The sequence below is a fragment of the Bos grunniens genome, chromosome 5 (genome assembly GCF_055505025.1).
Source record: "Bos grunniens cultivar Pamir isolate PY7600 chromosome 5, Bosgru_T2T1.0, whole genome shotgun sequence".
Classification (NCBI taxonomy): domain Eukaryota; kingdom Metazoa; phylum Chordata; class Mammalia; order Artiodactyla; family Bovidae; genus Bos; species Bos grunniens.
In genome coordinates this window covers 36,010,616-36,032,082 of record NC_141169.1, presented here as the reverse complement: position 1 = coordinate 36,032,082, position 21,467 = coordinate 36,010,616, and the positions used below count along the sequence as shown (strand labels likewise).

The window sequence follows — 21,467 nt, the reverse complement described above, 5'->3', positions numbered from 1 at the left end:
TTTTTTTCCCTTTCCTTTTCCCAGATGCTTTGATTCTGAAACAAAAGTTTAAAAACTTACAGAGACTTTTTGATCTCTGACTTCAGAGAGAATTTTAGTGCCTTAAGTTTACTGTTCATATAACTCACATAAAGAGTGTGCCCCTGAAACATTCCCAACTAATAGCTGGCTGACAAAATGAATAATGCTATTAAAAATAAAATCGGTTATGGTAACTTTATATAAAAGTGATGAATCACTCAGCATTGCTAAATCAGATACTGACCAGAGGCTAAAAGGAATGAAAGGGAGAGATTTCATTAAAAGTGGAAACATTACTGAAAGTAAAATAAAAATATTTTGGAATAAAATATACAAGGGTCTGGTAAGCACATTAGAAGCTAAGGCAAAAATCCAATTTTTTTACTAAGAGAGTGTAAAATGGAAGCATGATCTAATGAAGTCTTAAAGAAGGAGAAATTCTAACAAGCATTCCTACATAGAAATCATACTGTTTCTTTTTACAATTTGCCTTTTTGTTTCTGACAGACTCCAGGTGTACTTGAATGAAAACAAAGTTCTTTAACTGACTTAAAAATTATGTACCTTCATTGTGGAAAAAAATCACAGTAATAAGGTAAAAAAAAAAAAACTTTATTTGGAGCCTCTGTTAGCCCATGATTAAGTGGACAAATACTATTTTTAAGAACCACAAATCAAATCTCCTCAAAAGATAGAATAAGATAGATTCAAAAGTTATGCATGATATCAACAAAGGAAATAGGATGGCGGAAAGTAGCTTGAAGAGTAAATAATGTATTTACCTCCCAATTCTAACGTAAGAACACATTTGTTTAAATATTTGAAAGATGGTAACATTTTTGCTTCTGTAAAAACTTTCATAGCAAAGAAGCTCAAAGTATTTTACCAATGCAGCTATTACCTATATTGGTTCTCTTACTTTCAAGTTGCTACAATTTCTACCACTGACCAATGACAAAACTAACCATAAGATGTTTTCTTACAGCAAAAAGAGCTATTTCTGCTGGGCAAAGGGGAGGAAGGAGGTGGCACACTCCAAGAGCAATACACCAGACTCTAATGTACAGTGTTGGGTTCAGTATCTGAGCCACACTGATAGTAAACAAACATAGCTAAAATCACGGTTGACAATTCTTTTAAACTGTCCAGAACATATGGTGTCACACATCTACAACATATAACAACATTTGGCATCCTTTGGCATCCTGATGACTCTGAACTCTCTAGATCCTCCAATTACTTCTGCTTAAATCCATACACAAGTTTCTGGGCATTCAAACCACTGTGCCTCTTAAAATAATCCTCAAATCCCTAACGTGAGTAAGAGGTAAAGGGAAAATTCTAAAATGTTCCTACTTGCCTCCTGGATTTACTCGTTTTATTATTAAACCTCAATAATAAAGCTTCAATACATGTGAACAGATTGAGATTTCTTGCTGTTAAAGCAAAGCAGAGAAGCATATTTTAGTGACTGGGAGAGGGACAGATACTAATGTCAGAGGCAAATATGATGCACATAAATTGCTATCATTTTGTAATTTCAACTCAAGACATAGAGACAATGTGGTTTTCTCAACCCAAAGCTGGAAGTAAAAAGACTGTCTATTAGTACAACTGGTCCTCTTCACTGCAAAACCTTCCTGAACCTGAAGAACCTTATGAAGTTTGAGACCATATAGCAATTTGTTCAGAGTTGATTCCTTATAAACTATGCAAAAGTTATTAATATGTTAATATAAATCCAAAGATATGTTAAGCAGCTTATTTAAAAAATACAAGTGTAATAAGAATATTGATGGGTGTTATCTACAATTCCACCAAAGGGTGTTTTTAGGGTGATGGTCTGAGCAAGGAAGTACTAGCATGGGCCCCATTATTATCCTTTTCTAGATCCCCCATTGTCTTTGTCTTGGTTCTGGGTCAGCATTATCAACAGTCAAGATTCTGTGATTTTAATTTGCCAAAACAAAACTAGAGCATAGCATTAGCTAAAATAAATAACAAACTCTAGCTTCATAAATTAGATCGCAAAATGTTCAACTGGACTGGAATCCCCACCTAGAATACAAGATGCTCCATTTTCTCCTCCATCCTCAAAGTGCCTAAGGCGTAAGAGAAGCTATTTTATGTCACACTTTCACTACATCTCAGTGAAAACAGAAAAAAACTACCAGTTGGGACACAAAATACAAGTTTGGGTAGTTTAAGACAGAGTCAAGATTAGTAAGTAAATACTAGCTGGCACTGTGAGGTGGACAAGAAAATGAGTGCACATGAGGTATTACTAGTAATAAGAAACTTAACAGGGTACCAGAAAAAATAAGATGGATCTGATTCCATGCTTGTACTACTATATGGTACAACCTACTGGACAAAATTACTTTTTAAAAAAGGACAGTTTAACTCAACTCTTCAGAATAAAAAAACTTGCTTTCTAATCCTTTTATATGCAGCACAAGAAGTAGATTTAATAATCACTAAATTACATTCAGGAAATTATCTTTATTTCAAACATTATCTAAAATGTTTAAAATAACAAATGTCACTGAAAAGCAAGGCTATTTATTCCACTTTGAAGAAAATAGGTTGCATAACTAAAAGAAATTTAAATTGTTCAGATTTTCACATTTTCAAGACCTTCTTTAATATACAAAAGCATGGATATCTGAATCTAGTACAACAGCCACCAAATGATGACATAAATGAACTTCTGGGGAAGGGTCTCTGATGACTATTAGGATTTACTGGACAGACCTGATTTCCACCAATACACTAAGACATTCAAGCTTCTCTTTTTCACATACAATGTCTGGAGGTGAATCTACTCACTACCGGTGATCACAGTAAACATGCCCCTCTCAAATCTTGGAGAATGTGCTCTGATTTTTAAAGTTTTTAAACTACTCTATATACACAACTTGACAACATATAGCTATGGAGTGTTCTTTTTTTTTTTTTAACTCTAAATACTTAAAGACTTGCCAATTTTTAGGAATGAAGCACAGACAGCTAAATTTCATTCATAATCTGTAAACCTGCATTACTGTTTACCTGTCACCATCTTTCAGACACACAACGAGATGAAGGGAAAGACCAATTTCCTATGGGCTCAGATATAACACCCCAATCTGATTTATTATGAAGATACATGTAACTGGTTATCCCATAAGCCCTCATTAGTTCTTATTCAGGGAAAAACTAGTGTAAGGAATATTTGGGGCAATAGTTTTCTCTTTCACAAGGTCACAGAATTGGGGGCAATATTTTTCTTTATCACAAGATCACAGGGTTTTTAATTGATACTTCGGACCAAAAAAAGTTAGCAAGTGGAATAATCATTGTAGAAAAAATTGGCCTATTATGAGGATTAAAGCAGCTAACAATTATGAAAATGCTTGGTAAACCATAAAGTAGGACAGAACATGGACTGTAAGCTCCACAGGGGCAGAGACGGTCATCTGTTTTGTTCCCTGATTATCCCAATGGCCTGGAACAAAGTCTGGACACATGGGAGACAGTCAGTAAGCATTTGCTGAATGAATGAACTATATGGTATAATTAATAGTGGGTAACAGAAATAATGAAGCAGAAATGCATGCAGTGGCATAAATCCCCTAGTTAAATGGTGCTGTCTTTCACCAATGCACTTAAAAACAACTCTGAGGCTTCCTTACTCGATATTTAGATTGGTGCACTCAACAAATTAAGGTTGAGGGAAAAAACAGGTAATCAATACACTGAAATCATTAAAAATCACATTCGGTGATCCACTAAGTTAATGCACAGATCAGAACTGGTTGTTCACTGATGTTTCAGAGAGAAATACTGTTATCGTTCTAAAAACAGTACCTTCTCTAAATCTCCTTTCCACTCTTTATAGAACGTCAATCACTATTTCATTCTCATCTAATTTTCAGGTGATAGCGAACACTGTCAGCACTCATTATAACTTTATAATTCTACACGGTACAAAAGAATTCCCACAACATTTGGCAGGACAAGAATCTGTCATTTGGAAGGACAAAACTGGAGCAGCGCTCACAAAACTGTATTCTCTGTCAAATTATTAAAAAATGTTTTTAAGCATATTTGTGGGCACAAATTTACAGGGTTTTAATTTTCTTCTTAAGATATTTTTCGAGTTTCAAAAATTAAATGCACTCTTTACAAGAATGATTTTTTAAAATAAAAAGTTATTTGTTCAAATAAAAATTAACTTCAGAAAGCATCAAATCTTCAATAAGGACTGAATAAAATATTAGGAGATATACGGGCCTAAAGCTATATTAAAATACTTCAAAGTGAAATTTAAATTCTCACATTCTCAATTATTCCAAAAAGCATTTTTGCATTTTGATGTTTCAATAAGTGTACAGAATGAATATGTTCTTGAAAACAAAAATAATGTAGTTAAACCCTTTACTGAATAATTGCAATATTCTGAATGAAAAGAGTAGGTATACAAAATAATTTTTCAGAGTTATTGAAATATCTGTATTTGATTTGCATTTGGTTTACTTAAATCTAACCTGTAAAATCTACAAAGGTTGAAATTAGCTTTTTGGAGTAGCCAATCACGATCAACAGCAACTTAAGAATACTTGAAAAGTAACATCTATGAACGTAAACCACAGAAATCACTAAATTTTCTTGAAAATGTTACTTTTATGAGACATTATTTACTAGTGCTTGTCTAAACGGACCAGCTATACATGTTTCTAATTTTCCGAATACTTCAAAAAGGAGAGAGTGGCCCAGATTTCCAAGGCACATAAACTTTGCCTTTAACTGTATTTGTTCCTCTCCCAGGGTGCAAAAATGCTGCTTAGAATTTAGGTTTTACACTGTGTGAATGAGACCGGTGCTCATGTAATTATATTTGTTCCATTCTGTTAGTAACCATTTCAAAGTGAAAGACCAGGACAGGTTCTAAACATGTTCAATTCTATAAAGTCATTAGCAATAAATTTGATCCGGCAGTTTGCTGGGACAATGAAATCTGCTGAAAAAGCGTCGATTAGTCATTCTGGACAAACCCATCAGTATTAAAAGAATGAATTAAGATCGTCTAAGGACGCAGCCAAAAAAAAAAAAAATTAATCCGACTGGATCTCAGCTTTTGAGTCACTAAGACGCTTTTCCCTTTCTCAAGGCCAACTTCGGCAGCCCCTCCGTAAGTTTTAGCTAATATAGAATTAAACTGTCCGCATTCTCTTCCCAGTCACAACACTTCGGTTTTATGCGGGAATTAAAACAAGCAAACTAAAACAGCTGGGGTAAATTCTCATTTATTTGGTGAACTTCCTACTCCAGGTGCCAATTCAACTGTTCTAGCTCAGCCCGAAGAAAAAGCCGGCGTCGATTTTCTTGTGCCTTAGCAATCCAAAATTTAAGAGTGGAGAAAGCCAAAACTTGGCGCAACTCTTTTTCCAAAGATCTTTGCGCGTGTTCTCCAACCTCCCCGACCGACGCTAAGGTTTGAGAGGCAAAAGCCCCCAAAGCGAGAGCGCGAGGCTCTTCAAGCCAAGAACTTTCCAGGGAGCGGGTATCTCTCGGCCTCCGAGACAGAAGCGGGCGGGTAGAGACGCTGAATTTTGGAAACCCAGTGGAATAGGTCCAGCGAGCCCAGAGAAGCGGAGCGGGGCTGCGCTTTCGGCTAAGGCCCGAGGTGACTTCAGGATTTCTACAGAAAGGCCTGAAATTCAAGGTAGCCCTACCACTTGTAGAAAGAAGGGGAGAAGAGGAAGCTTGGTGGGATGGGATGGGGAGGAACATCACGATTAGCGGTGGTACCCTCCTCACTCCCGAGGCCGCATCTCCACTGATGCTCGAGATGCTCTCGGAAGCTCGAAGCCCGGGAGGATTCCTGAGCACTGGGGCGGGTGGGCCCGCGGCCCGGGAGGCGCAGGGCGCGGCTGGGGAGGGGAGAACGGGCTCACCTGGGGCTGGTGGCTGGAAGGCACAGTCCGGGTCCCCCGGAGCCCGGCCCGGCAGCCGGGCGCCGTCCGCCGAGGGGCTGAGCACTTGAAACGCCCACCGTGTGCCGTAGGGCGCCCCGCCGGGGCTGACTGGTTCTGCCGCGGGGCACAACTTGAGGGGAACGGGGCTGGCCGGCAGGGACCGGACCTGCGCGCCCGCGCCGAGAGCCGCTGCCGAGCCGTGGTGCTGGGGCGGTGGGAGTCCGAGCGGCGGGGCGCCCCCAGCCCGCAGCAAGTTCTCGATCAGGAAACTCTTGCCCAGGTTGCCAAAGCCCGGAGCGGCGGGGAAGTTCAGGAGCGAGGAGGAAGCCACCACGTCCCAGTAGGCGCCGGCGTGGGCCGCCACGGCGCTGGGGAGCATGATGCGCGCCGGGGCCTCTGCGCGCTCGCCTCCCGCCGCCGCCTCCCGCCGCGCTGGAACGCGCTCAGCCGGCAGAGGAGGCGAGGACACCGAGGACCCTGGCGGGCTGGGAACGATATTATTTATTTGCGCTGAGCGTTGTTTTTTTTTTTTAAGGCGGGGAGGAGTGAATGTGGGAGGGGGAGCTGTGCTTTTCCCCGGCCCGCGGCGTAGGCTCTGAGGGCTCCGGGGGAGTCCCTCCCGCTGTCTATGCAGATCCGGACTTTTTTTTTTTCCTAGTAGGCTGGAAGGTGTGTCCAACCCATCCATTCGTGTCACCCAGTCCACAAAGTGACAGACGCGGCCAACAATAAGGGCAACCCGAGAGTCCGAACTTTGGCGAGGGGAGGGGACGCGTAGCGGGAGGAGGAGGGGTGCGGGGGCGAGGGGATCCCGGCCGTGGTCCGGGAGCCTGCGGAGCCCGGGGGGAGCTTGGAGCCGGGCACAGAGCGCGGACGGCGCTCACATTTGGAGAGCGCTCGGCGGACCACCTGTTGGACTACCCCTGGCTCTCCGGGGTTGACATCACTTCGGGGCCACCAGGGGAAGTGAATGGGAGTCACTAGTGTCCTGGAGGGGTATAATCATCAGAGAAAGTCACATGTGTTACTGAGACTTGTGCAGATGAAAAGGCACCTTTTAAAGAATGCGTTGTTTGTGTATGAAATGTGGCCCCTGTTTGTTTTTAAGAGGAAAGGAAATGAGTTTTTTTGGAAGACCCTTACAAAATTTCTGTTTCCAGCAATTCATGTCCAGTCACTTTTTTGGTAAAATTTTATTTAGGAGTCACTTTAGAAGAGGTGATCTAATAAATTTTGATTTAGGAAAAGGGATCTTAGTTGGAGTTGATTAAATGGCAAGTAACAGGTGCTTGGGTCCAAATTCCAGGAAGAGAGCCACCACCAAAGCAAAGGTGGCCAGGGACTCCTCAGAGAGACCAGGGTGAGAACTCTGAATTCCTTAGGATTACAGCTACTTTTTTTTTTTCTTTTTTCCTAGAAATGTGGGTATTTTTCAATTTATTAACAGTCTGCTAAATAGAGACTGGACAGATGAAACAAGCTTGTGTGTCTTTAAGTGTTCCAGTTAACCACAAGGCAACTTCATTTTGGAAACTGTCTTACCTTGATAATAATAAGTTCAAACTGTGACTTCTGTCAATTCATACTTCCCACTGCCTCTCTCCTATGCAAATTTAGATGCATTTATTTAGAATGTGGTTTTTAAAGGATGTCTTCAAAGTTTGGGGTCACATGTATTGTTTTACTTTTTACCCTAAGAATAATTTTGTTCCTAAAATATTGGCCAGGTTTGTTACATAGATTTCTTCTTGAAAATTCACCTGGTTGATTTGTGTTTCATTTGCACTTGGTATGTCCAAAGATTTTTAAAGGCCCACACCCCCACATGTTGCCAAATGACAGAGAAATTACTGGCAAGCCTGGTACGTGTTACTAATATTCATTCACTTACTGATTGAGTCAGCACACCTTTACAGAGCATTTCATATAAATTGAGCCCTAGTGGTGGTCCTGGGAATATATAGAGAAGAGAAAGATCTGGTCCTTGCTTTGTATTAATAATTCACAGCCTAGTGAGGCGGAAAAACAAATAACATCTGAAAAAGGACTTGAAATTTGAAGGGAAAAGTGTGAGAAAACTTCCAGAAGTCTCCCCTACTTTGAGTCTTAAAAGTGAACAGTGGTTAGAAATAAGGTGTGAATCAGTAACCTTTGAAATTAACAAGGAATAGAGAGATTACATCATCACCACCATTCCCATATCATAGCCACCATTTATCCAGTGTTTAATACATTAAAGCTGGGTTGAAACTCAACATTAAAAAAAGACTAAGATCATGGCATCTGGTCGCATGCCTTCATGGCAAACAGAAGGGGGAAAAGTGGAAGCAGTGACAGATTTTCTTGGGCTCCAAAATCACTGCAGACAGTGACTGTAGCCATGAAATTAAGAGACGCTTGCTCCTTGGAAGGAAAGCTATGACAAACCTAGCATGTGTGCTAGTGTGCTCAGTCGTGTCTGACTCTTTGCGATCCCTTGGATGGTAGCCCACCAGGCTCCTGTGTCTGTGGGATTCTCCAGGGAAGAATACTGGAGTGGGTTGCCATTTCCTCTTCTAGGGGATCTTCCTGACCTAAGGATTGAACCAGCATCTCCTGCATTGGTAGGTGGATTCTTTTACTAAGCAAAAAAATCAATCTTTATTATGTAATACCTTTAAAATTTAAAGAGTTGATTTCCACGGCAAATTCTCACCTACCTTAGTTAATAATATGCAACTCTGTAAACTTGAACTCTTTGCTTCAGACCAAAAAAATAACTTGATTCTAAGTGACTTGGGCAAGAGACTTTTTCATGGAGAGCAAAGAGAGGCGGAAACCTGTTTGTGGATGATTGAGGGTCCATAGAAAATAGGAAAGTAGAGATTGAAGAAACATGGGGGAAAAGCTAAAGAAAGTCATGGGTTAAAAGAAGAGATGACTATGTCTATATGATGAGAAAAAAAGAGGTGCTACGGACAAGAGGCTGAAGGTTAAAAAGAGATGGGGCTGTTTGATGGAGCCAAGAGAGGCGATGAGCCCAGCACAGGCTGAGTGGGCTCTTTCTCTCCTGGGAAAGAAGTGCTCCAGGCCCCAGGCCCATTGTTATGCAGCCAAGTGGAGGATGAAAGACTGCCTTTCCCAACATTTATCTTTATCTTCAATTAACACCGGACTTTTTTTAGTTAGTACAATGGACATCACAAATTATTTTTCAGGAGATCAATAAGTAGTGTTTAAGATGTGGAGGGAATCCTTTACACCTTTACATGAAAGCCTGTAACCTCCAGAATGGAGTGTAAGGCTTAATTCTGAACCACTCTTGTCTTCAGCTACTAATTTAGAGAACGTATTGCCCAAACCCAGCTGAGATTAGCAGCATCCCAGGACTAGAACACTGTCACATTTCCTCAAGCAAATCTCTCTTAGAGAATGTGAAATTGAAAGGATCAAGAGCTGGCATCACTGAGCTTCCAAAACATATTATGTGACTGTCTCTGTACCTGCCTGCACATAAATGTTTAAGTGTGTTGTAGAATTCAGCCTGACTCTTGCTTTCACATGTGGTGGTAGTGAGGTTATAGGAATGGCTCTGTATTCCTTAATTTGCTTAAGTAGCTATTGTGCTTAGTCGCTTAGTTGTGTCCGACTCTTTGTGACCCCACGGACTGTAGCCCGCCAGGTTCCTTCCATAGGGATATTCCAGGCAAGAATACTGGAGTAGGTTGCCATGCCCACCTCCAGGGGATCTTCCCAACCCAGGGATCTAACCCAGGTCTCTGGCATCACAGGTGGATTCTGTACCATCTGAGCCACCAGGGAAGCCCAAGTAGCTATTAAAAGCTACTGATATTTATGAAAAAAAAAAAAAAAACACAAAAACCTAATAATTGACAATACACTGAGTCTCAGCCATTTTGCTACAGAGCTGTCATTCCTTAAAGAACCACCTTGGCCTATGCTAAAATCTGGTCCAAAAAAAAAGAACTTGAATGCCTTCAAGTTCAGATGGGTAAAACCTATGCGATAGCCTTGTGTAAAATAGTGAGTGTGAGTTATCTATTAAAGAAGGTTGCAACGAGGGGAGAGAGTTCATAGGGAAAAGTAAGACGTATGTTGTCATTAGACTAGAGATGTAGGCTGGGGCCAGATTGTGTCTTGTATGCAGCACTCGGGATTTTGGACTTTGTCGTTAATGAGGTGTGCATAAGGGAAAAAAAATTATAACTATGTGTGATGATAGATATTAACAAAAGTTATCATGGTGATAATTTTTCAGTATATCCCTATATCAAATCATTATGTCTGTACACCTAAAACAGAACACTGTATGTCAGTTTTTAAAAAGCAATGAGATGTGATCTCCTATTTGCATTCAAAAAGACCACTTCTGCGATACGGAGGCTATGCTAAGAGTTGGAGAAGACTGTGATTGGAGATGATTAAAGTAATTCAGTCAGGAGTCTGGGCTGGGTTTGTGGCAATGATGATGGAAAGGAGGAGAATTTGAGAGCTATCTAGAAGGCACCTGTGAATGTAGAGCCTGAGGAAGTCTTGTCTCTTGTAAGGAGCCAGTGTGCTTAATTTTATCAGACCGTGAGAACTATATAGCCATTGTGTTTCCTAATGTGTTTTCAATGCCAAGAAGTTGAGCTAATTTTAGAGCTCAATGGCAGTAACTCTCTCAGCTTGCATTTCCCTCATCTCCATCCTCTCCTTAGCTCACTTTACATCTTTTATGTTAAATTTAATTCCTCTGTGGTATGTATATCCATCTAGTCTGTCTCCTCAAAGCCTTTAAGTAGTAAACAAATACAACAAACGGGTAAATCTCTTCTCTTAAACACATGTTTACAACAGCTCCGTTAAGACCAGGACCTCTGCAATGGCATCTGAAGAAGCTCTTCCCATCCCTCCATAATCAGCACAATTCTTCCCTTTGAGCAGGAGTGTCTCTGTGCTTGGTGGAAAGAGAAGCTGTTTCATAGCTGTTTCACAGATATGGTGGAAGTCTAGGATGAACTGCTGACCTCTCATTGGTAGACGCTGAGGACCCACTCCAACAATCAAACATCTTAAAAACGATGTGGAACTTCCCTGGTGGCCCAGTGGTTAAGGCTCCATGCTTCCAATGCAGAGACACAGATTGGATCTCTAGTAGGGAAATTAAAATCCCATATGTCACATGGTGCAACCAAAAAAAAAAAAAGTCACAGTGAGGAGCTAGATTCTGTTCTCAAAAGGGAAGCTTCAGGAACCCATCGTAGCCCTTTTAGTAACCTGGAAACCTCGCTGGTACAGGGTTACTCAAGGAAAAACAGGTTTTCCCCAGTAACTGCTAACTGTAGCTCAATACCCACTCCTGACTCAGAGTCTTGGACAGATTACATCCTAATCCTTGAGGCAGAGGAAAAAAATATTTTCAAGAAAACTACAGGAATATGTTAAGAGGTAGGCATATTCAACCACTTCAATAATCACTACTCAATTGAATTCTAAATATTCTCCCACTCCTTCCACCCCATCTCATTCCTATACACTTCTCTGATCTTTGAAATAAATTCTAAAAGTCTGACACACATTTATAAATATGTTTTCAGTGTTGATCTGGCAGGACTTGTGCTCTGATTGTCCTGCTTTTCCTGCACATGTCTTTCCTGGCTGGCTCTGTTGGCGTTGGTATATTATTTTGCCATGCCTTGGGCATTGTTCATCTCCGTGCCCTGCATTCTACCTCCAAGCTCTATTTTACTGACTTTCTTCTGTAACTGGGAGACTTCCCAGTTTCTTTCCAGGCCATTCAGTTTCTCTGGCATTCCTCGCTCATTGATCATTTCTAACCACATCTCCGCTTGTACTGTTTGGCCTGAAGTGAAATGTGAGAACCACTGAAAGATTTTGAGGAAATTACCCTGAGTGCTGCTGAGCAGTGGCTTTTCAACCGTCTCTCATTAGCTCAGTGTCCTCACAGACACAGGTGCCTCTCATTCATATTGAAATCCTGCAAAGCTTTCTGGTTGGCCCTGAATTACAGCTTTGGACAAAAGGATGGATGCACCCTGCATGGTGAATTTTGTCATATTATCCAATGTTTACACCACAGTAGACCCTTCCAGTAGTCCCTTCCAATGAGTATTAAGTTGTTTGCATCTGCTACCAAAATTATGAAGTACACACAGAGCATTTAATCCCTTGGTGAAGCTCCACCTAAGGCTATGAATCAAACTCTCTGGACCAAATTTAGATATGTTAATTACCTTGCTTCAGAGTGTCATTTCTCTGGTGAGAATTTGTTTCATGTAAAATGTAACAAGTGTTTTAGGGCAGTAAACAAAAATTAATCCCTAGAGTTTGTTTCTAGCCCTCCGCCCATCCTCTATTGAGTTCCATAGCTTTGATTTATTTGGAAACTAGAGTAATATTACAAAGCTTCTAGAGTAAGCATTGCTTGAAAGTCAACCATATAAATCACACGGTACAATTCTCCAGTGACATTCCTTATGTCACCTCAGTACTCTCCCTGTTTTTCCAGTTGCTACACTCTCTCCATCATTCCATCTACTAATTACCCCCAGCCCCAATCCAACACCTGTGCTCTAGCTACACGTTCTTTCTTTAGCTACGCACTTTGACCAGCGATAAACGTGTGAAATGGCACACCACTTAACTGAATGACACACCAGGGTCTTTCCTTTCTTCTTACATTGCAATGTTTCATTATAGATTGCATTGTTTGATTAAACATGTTCTGCCAAAGTCTCGCCTTTTTAATAGAGTGTAACTACTCATTAGTCTTCTGGTTAGGTTAATGTTAGATTTGCAAATAATGAGTTTTGATTTCTTTAAAATATTCTATCGCTCTGACTTCTTACTAATCCAAAATGGCTTCTCCTAGGCAACACTCTGTCAATGTACGATCTTACCGTATTTGTTACAAATGTATATAATGTTCAAAGATAGGGGTAGGTTAGGTTTTGCTGTGGTAACACATGACTGTAAAATTGTAATGGCTTAGAGCAGTGAAAGCTTATGTCCATTTCTGGTGGGCCGTAGCTGTCCTCCATGTAGAATTTATTCAAGAATTCAAACCGATGGAGCAACCTCCATCTGAAGTATTTCTGGCCTTTTGATTGAAAGAAAAGAAAGTATAGCAAAGCATATACTGACCCTTAAAGCTTCTGCCCAAAGTGGGCGCATGTCACCCCTGCTCAACTTTTCACTGGCCAAAGCAAGTCATGTGGCCATGCTTGCCTTCAATAGTGTGAGCAAATGAAATCCTCCTGTAAGGAGGGACAGTGTGCACATGTGAATAGTTTGAAAGTACACTGCAGTATCCTAATCACATAATGTTCTGCATTAATTAGAAATCAAAACATACATATACTACTACTGGGTAATAAAATAAAAAAAAATATGATAAACTCAGTTGACCATAGAAGGAATTATCTTTGGTTTGTGTGAGTAGTAACAAAACCTCATAATAATGCAATTATTAGATACCCATGCAGCTTTTTTCATTTATTTCTGTTAATTATCTGGATTTTTCTTGCTTTGCCTAATATAATTGTTAAACTGAGATAGCACTGAATAATTTTTAGTGATGTTTTTGTATGGCACAGATCACTGACATCAGATTTTTAGATATTTTGCACAATAGCACAAATATTTCTGTATAAATTACTGTCTTTACTTCTTCAGTCATTACGATAACATAACTATTCTCCCAAAATATGTTGTTTAGTGAACTACTCTAGTTAAAAATAGAGGAACAATCTTCTCCCCTTATCACTGTTTTTTTTTAATTGAAGGACAATTGCTTTACAATATTGGTTTCATTTCTGCCATACATCACATGAATCAGCCATAGATGTACCTATATACCCTCCCTCTTTCACCTCCTTCCCACCTCCCACCTCCAACCCTTTCTCACCCCTCTTAGTTGTTACAGGACCCTGGTTTGAATTTCCTGAGTCAAACAGCAAATTTCCATTGGCCATCTATTTTACATATGGTAGTGTATATGCTTCCACATTACTCTCTCCATTCATCTCACCCTCACCTTCCTCTCCACTGCCCGTGTCTGTGGTCAGTTCTCTTTGTGTCTCCAAGGCTGCCCTGCAAATAGGTTCATCTGTACCATCTTTCTAGATTCCATATATATGCACTAATACATGATATTTGGTTTTCTCTTTCTGACTTACCTCACTGTGTATAATAGGCTCCAGGTTCATCCACCTCATTAGAACTGACACAAGTGTGTTCCTTTTTATGGCTTAATAGTGTTCCATTGTATAAAGGTACCACAGCTTCTCTATCCATTCATCTGTCCATGGACATCTAGGTTGCTTCCATGTCCTGAAAGTGAAAGTGAAAGTCACTCAGTTGTGTCCAACTCTTTGGGACCCCATGGACTGTCCATGGAATTCTCCAGGCCAGAATACTGGAGTGGGTAGCCTTTCCCTGCTCCAGGGGATCTTCCCAACCCAAGGATCAAACCCAGGTCTCCCGTATTGCAGGCAGATTCTTTACCAGCTGAGCCACAAGGGAAGCCAAAGAATACTGGAGTGGGTAGCCTATCCATTCTCCAGGGGATCTTCCTGACCCAGGAATTGAACTGGAGTGTCCTGCATTGCAGGCGGATTCTTTACCAACTGAGCTATGAGGAAAACCCTTCTGGAGTGGGTAGCCTTCCCTTCTCCAGGAGATCTTCCCAACCCAGGGATCAAACCCAAGTCTTCCGCATTGCAGGTGGATTCTTTACCAGCTGAGCCACAAGGGAAGCCCAAGAATACTGGAGTAGGTAGCCTGTCCCTTCTCCAGGGGATCCTCCTGATCCAGGAATCGAACTCCATGTTCTTGCTATTATAAATAATGTTTCAAAGAACATTGTTGTACATGTGTCTTTTTCAATTTTAGTTTCCTCATAGCATTACCCATTTTTTAATAGTTGAAGCTATTTGCTTCCTTCTGTTAAATGTAGTTATAGTTAACCAAAAGATAAGTACAACTTTTTAAAGGTGAATTAATGCCCTTTTGAACTATAGCCACATAGCAAGTATCTCCCACTTTATTTATTCAAAAATATTTATCAACTGCCCTGGTACTTACAGTGGACAACGCCCTAGAGCTATGATAGGGAATAAGACAGAGATGGTCTCTCCTCAGGGAGTTTAAATTCTAGTTAAAGAGATAGAGAATACATTATTAATTAAGTAAATAAGTATATACTGTTGATAAATGATGGAGGAAGAAATGGCAACACACTCCAGGACTCTTGCCTGGAAAATCCCATGGACGGAGGAGCCTGGTAGGCTACAGACCATGGGGTTGCAAAGAGTCAGATGCAACCAAGCTACTTCACTCACTTCATACTTCATTACTGGAGAAGGAAATGGCAACCCACTCCAGTGTTCTTGCCTGGAGAATCCCATGGACAGAGGAGCCTGGCAGGCCATGGTCCATGGGGTCGCAGAGAGTTGGACACGACTGAAGTGACTAAGCACGCATGCACGTTGATAAATTATAAGAAAAAAATGAAATGGATGCTGTGTTTAGGGAACTAACTGATACGGACTGAATATATTCCAAAATATATTTTGGAAATAAAATATATAGATCTTATTGCTGGATTGTATGTACAAAATGCACAACAGAGAGAAATCAAGGGTCATTCAATGTCTATCTAGATCAGATTAGTAGATGATAGTGTCATCATCTGAGATGGGGAAGAACAGAAGAAATCAACTTTTGGAGGTAGCTGGCAGCAGAGGGCTCCTATGTTCGACATGTTAAGTTTGAGAAGCTTATTAGATACAGAAGCACAAGCATCAAATAGGAAGAGAGTAACATATATAACATCTAATATGTTTAATATAGAATGTTATCGTATGTTAGAATGTGCATAATATTTCTATATGTGTGTGTGTATAGAAAGAGAGATGGAGACAGAGTACAACATTTAGAGATAGTCCAGAAGAGGTGGAGCCACAAAGAAGATAGAAAAAGAGTGGACAATGTCTTCGGTTAAGGGTCAGATAGTAAATAGTTTATCTTCAAGTCATTGAACAACTACTTAACTCTGCAGTTGTAATACAAAAGCGAACCAAAGACAGTATAAACAATGTAGCTATGTTCCATAAAATTTTATTTATGGGCATATTTGAATTTCATGTAACTTTTTCAATTCATGAAATGTTATTATCCTTTTTATTCAAATTCAACCATATAAGAATATGAAAACCATCCTTAGCTCACATGGGTGTATGTGTTAAGTCACTTCAGTCATGTCCAACTCTTTGCCACCATATGGATCGTAGCCTGCCAGGCTTCTCTGTCTGTGGGGATTCTCCAGGAAGAACACTGGAGTGGGTTGTCATGCCCTCCTCCAGGGTATCTTCCTGACCCAGGGATCAAGCCCACACCTCTTAGGTCTCCTGCATTGGCAGGCAGGTTCTTTACCACCAGCACCGCCTGGGAAGCCCCTTAGCTCACAGATAGGACAAAAGCCAGTGGTGGGCTAGATCTGGCCCATTGCTGTAGTTTGCTGAACCCTGAGGGAAACTCCCCTCTATTAGTTATCTGTGGCTGTGCAACATGTTACCTTAGCATTTAGCAGCTTAAAAGGACATATATTTATTTTCTCGTGATACCTGTGTTTCAGGAATCTAGGCTCAGCTTAACTGAGTCCTTGGCCCAGGGTCTTTCACAAGGCTGCCACTGAGGTGCTGGCTGAGGCTGTCGCTGCCAGACTCACTGGGAGGGTCCGCCTCCAGGCTCACCCAGTCGTAGTTGGCAGGATTCTGTTCTTCACTGCCTGCTGTCCAGAGACCTCTTTTAGTTTTTTTTTTTTTTTTTTTTAACCATATGGGCCTTTCCATAGGGAAGTTCACAACATGGCAGCAAGCTTCCATCAAAATGAAAAAGAGCAAACCAGGGAGAGTGAGCAAGTTGGAAGCCAGAGCCTTTTGTAATCTAGTCTCAGAAGTATCACTTTTGCTCTGTTCTATTCGTTTCCCAGGTGGCACCAGTGGTAAAGAACCTGCCTGTTAATGCAGGAGACATAAGAGATGCAGGTTCCATCCCTGGGTTCAAAGATCCCCCTGAGAAGGACATGGCAACCCATTCCAGTATTCTGGCCTGGAACATCCCATGGACAGAGGAACCTCGTGGGCTGTAGTCCATAGCATTGCAAATAGTCGAACATGACTGAAGTGACTTAGCACACACACATTCATTTAGAAGCAAGTTGCTAGGTCTAGCTCATGCTCAGGGTCAGAGGATCACACAAAGGCATGACTACCAGAAGTGGGGATCATTGGGAGTTATTTTAGAAGCTGTCCCCTGCTAGGAGAATGTGGTATTACACACAGAGGCTGAGAAAGGGGAGTGATTTCAGAATGCAGACGTGGTCAACTGTAGTCAATGTGCTTAAAGGGTTAGAAAGATAATGGAAAAGTATTTATTAAGTATAAGGGATTGATACAAAGAATGAATTGCAGGAGAGTTAAGTAATACTTTACGAAGGCCATTTTCAAGAGTTTTTGCTAGAAAGCAGTAATAGAGGCACAGACATAGAGAAAAAAATGTATGGATGCCATGGGGGACTGGAGGAGTGTGTTGAATTGGGAGGTTGGGATTGACATATATACACTATTGATACTATGTATAAAATAGGTAACTAATGAGAACCTACCTATGGCCAGAGAACTCTACTCAGTGCTCTGTAGTGACCTAAATGGGAAAGAAATCCAAAAAAGAGATATCTGTATATGTATAGCTGATTCACTTTGCTGTACAGTAGAAACTAACACAACATTATAAAGCAATTATATTCCAATTAAAAGTAAGAAAAAAGGAATTTTTGCTAGGAAGAGTCTAAAATGAAGCAGTTGCTAGAGAGATATATGAAGTAAGGAGGGGTTAAGGAAAAAAAAAAGGCAGTCCATTCTAGAGCATGCTTGTATGCTGATAGGAATAATCCAGTAGAAAAAGAAATTCTTGAGGCAAGAGAGAAGAAAAACCAAAGAACTGTCCTTAAGAACAGAGATGTTGAAATCCAGGTTACTCATGCAAGTATGGTTCTCTGGTGGGAAGAAGGAGGCAACTTCTGTTGTAAATACATAGAAAAACCTGGGAAAAGATATCATTGCAGATATCATTGCAGACAGCTTGTTAATTTGATGGTAGAAAGATAAGGAGGTTCCTGGATGGCTTTCACATATTCAGAAAAGTGAGATGTTGCAAACTGATTTGGAGGTATAGACATGAAATAGAACACTAATTTTTGAAAAGTACAAAACTGAACTTACAGGTAGTCTTAAGATTGCCTGGCATGATTGAGCTTTGTGTTCATGTTTCTAATGTCAATCAGTCAGCCTGATGATATGATTTTCTATAGTACCTTTCCATCTGCTCAAGTTAGAGTAGGAGAAAATGGATAGTTTGAGGTTTTGCTGACATGTACTATGAGGAGGAAGAGAAGAGGCCATCCTTGTATTTTGTAAGGGAACCAGAGAATCAAAAATGAGTCCATAGACGGTCAGGCCAGTCTGACAGTGGGAGAGTGGTAAAAAACAGAGATGGGATGCTGATTTATAGAAACATGAGATTCAAAGGAAAAGTTGACCATTTAAAATTCTTCATGTAAATAAAGTCTCCTAAGTAAGAGGATGTTTGACAGGTGAAATCTGTGTTCAACTTTGGATTAGTTTGATTTGGTAATTTTGAATCAGTCAGAAAGAAAGGAGGTTTTCTCCTTTAAGAAATATGATCCTAAAACAAAGGAGTGTTTCACACAATCATGAAATCAAAATGGAAATTTGTGATCTTTAAAAGGAAAGGGAGGTTTGACAAGGAAGGAGAGGGGAGGGTTCACGTTGAGAACCAACTGTAGCAATCAGTGTTTCTCTTCTAGCTTCCTAACCCTGTAATTTCAAAACCTGGATATGCTAAGCCTGTGTAGAGCTTGCTGAAAATCAGATGTCAGGCACCACTCAACACTTTCTGATTCAGAATTAGCATCAGCATCGTTAACAATCACCCCAGATGTTGCTGAGGGACAGTGGGGCTGAGTGTAGCCCTTAGTTGGCTGGAAACTTGTGCTTCCTGCTTCTTGCTTCTTGGAAACAAGTCATCATAGAAGTGTGCCTTCCAAAGACCTTCATGCAAGACAAGCTCAAGCCATGTGAAGAGGATCTAGAAAATGCAGTGCCGTTTAGAGAGAGGAGAGCTGACAGAAGGCAGTATCAGAGAGATACAGATAGACACTAAGACACATACAGACCAGTAGACGTGTGAATGAAACATCTTGGATGTCCAGTTAATATGTCCCTTTCTTTGGAGTCTTCTCTATCTATATTTAAACATGCTCAGGTTTCTTCCATCTGACAAAACAAAGCTCATCATTAACTTTAGAGATTCTTCTCTAGCATTTCTCTCTCTTTTTGACTTCAAGTTTACCTTCTAGAAAGGCTTGTGTACTTTCTAACTCTCTCCCCACCCCCATTCACTTCTCAAACTACTGTAACCTGATTTCCTCTCTTATCCTACAGACCTGATCATGCCTGAGTCATCAGTGATTTTTTTTTCTACACCCAATGGTCAAAGTGGATCCTTCTTGAAATCCTCTTGATTTCTTTTAAGCTGATGATGCTTATAACCATTTCCTTCTCCTAGAAACAGTTCCTTCTTTAACATTTTGGTTCCAGTCTCTTCTAATTTTCCTCTTACATTTTGAACATCTCATTCTATTCATCAGTGTCCCTTCCTCTGATAGGATTCAGTTCAGTTCAGTTCAGTCACTCAGTAATGTCTGACCCTTTGCAACCCCATGGAATGTAGCATGTCAGGCCTCCCTGTCCATTGCCAACTCCCGGAGTCTACTCAAACTCATGTCCGTTGAGTCGGTGATGCCATCCAACCATCCCATCCTCTGTCATCCCCTTCTCCTCCTGCCTTCAATCTTTCCCAGCAATAGGGTCTTTTCGAATGAGTCAGCTCTTCGCATCAGGTGGCCAAAGTATTGGAGTTTCAGCTTCAGCATCAGTCCTTCCAATGAATATTCATTGGAATATTCAGGACTGATTTCCTTTAGGATAGACTGGTTGGATCTCCTTGCAGTCCAAGGGACTCTCAAGAGTCTTCTCCAACACCACAGTTCAAAAGCATCAATTCTTTGGGGCTCAGCTTTCTTTATAGTCCAACTCTCAGTCCAACTCTGATAGGATTAGGGTCTCTTAAATTTTAGTGTTCCATAGGAATGTCTTTTCTAATACTTTACACTCTCATTGATTGCTCTAAATATGCATCTCTGCGCAACCTCTAGCTCCATGATGAGATTCCTCAAATGTCTCTAGCCAAGATTCCTATCTGAACTATAATTTTAACCTGGGGTTTTCAGGCTCATTGCAGAACTCAGAATAACTTAGGTGGGAAAAAATTGTATCTTTCTTCTCATTATTCTTTAACTGAAATTTAGCATTTCCTTCAATTATCAATGTAAGCAACAAACCACAATGAAACAATCAGTATCTGTGTCAATAGAAGTCACAAATACTTTTATATCAAAATGCATTTGCTGTAGATATCTTGAAATATGACTTACACTTACTGCTACCTCAAAATTTTGATAGTTATTAGACTCACTACTAGGCCCTGTCATTATTTAATATATAATAGGAAAATTATATATTTCCTATATCACAGGTTTCCTTTTCTATATTTTGATAACTGTTTTTCAACATACTTATTTTCCTTTTTTACCCTATAGACTTTACTTTATGAAACATTTTTCTGAGAATAGTTCCATAGGCTTTACCTATGATAAACTGCTAAAGAGATCCATGAGACCAAAACTACAATTAATTCCCAAGATAAACTCAACTCTGCTGTATACATAGCTAGATTTAGTTTACAGATATTTTGTTTAGAATTTTTGTACCTATATTCATGAGTCAGTGGCCAATGATTTTGCATTCCTATGTTGCCCTTTTTAGATTCTCTCTTCTTTTTTCTATTTTCTGGAATTATATGAATTGAAATTATTTTTTAAGAAAGCCTGGTGAAGACTTTTCCGTAAACTTAATAGATCAGGTGTTTTTGTGTGTGTTTGGTGGAGGGAGATTTTAACTACTGGATTACACTGGTTTTCTATATTTTTCTTGAGTCACCTTTAGTAAGTTGTATTTCCTAGAAATGTATTAACTGCAATTTTATAGGCAAAAAATATAATATACTTTTTTATGTTTATATTCTGTGAAATTTCTAAGTATATTTCTTTTTATTCATAATATGATTTAAATAAATCTTTTTATTTTTTTTATTTTCTCTTGATTAGTCTTGCTAAGTTAGTAACTTTTATTAATTTTCACAAAATATTAAATTGGCATTTTGACCCTATTTTATTGTTGTTATTGTGTTTAGTCCCTTCAGTTCAGTTCAGTCGCTCAGTCGTGTCTGACTCTTTGAGACCCCATGAATCACAGCATGCCAGGCCTCCCTGTCCATCAC

General features: G+C 40.1%; 1 protein-coding gene and 1 long non-coding RNA gene across 3 annotated transcripts in view; one reads left to right on the top strand and one right to left on the bottom strand.

Moving 5' to 3' along the window:
- The window catches only part of DBX2 (developing brain homeobox 2), a 38,902-nt gene extending 32,233 nt beyond the window's left edge, over positions 1–6,669 (bottom strand). Inside the window, exon 1 of the mRNA XM_086399807.1 lies at positions 5,961–6,669. Coding sequence (XP_086255933.1) covers positions 5,961–6,669 — 709 coding nt within the window. The remainder of the gene's footprint in view (positions 1–5,960) is intronic.
- The window catches only part of LOC147371769 (uncharacterized), a 32,494-nt gene continuing 16,337 nt past the window's right edge, over positions 5,311–21,467 (top strand). Inside the window, exons 1-2 of one of the 2 annotated variants that reach the window (XR_015163747.1) lie at positions 5,311–5,728; positions 6,262–7,738. This is a non-coding gene — a long non-coding RNA (uncharacterized LOC147371769). Of the gene's footprint in view, positions 5,729–6,261; positions 7,739–21,467 lie in introns of those variants that run through there. The other variant, XR_015163748.1, reaches the window with a different exon arrangement.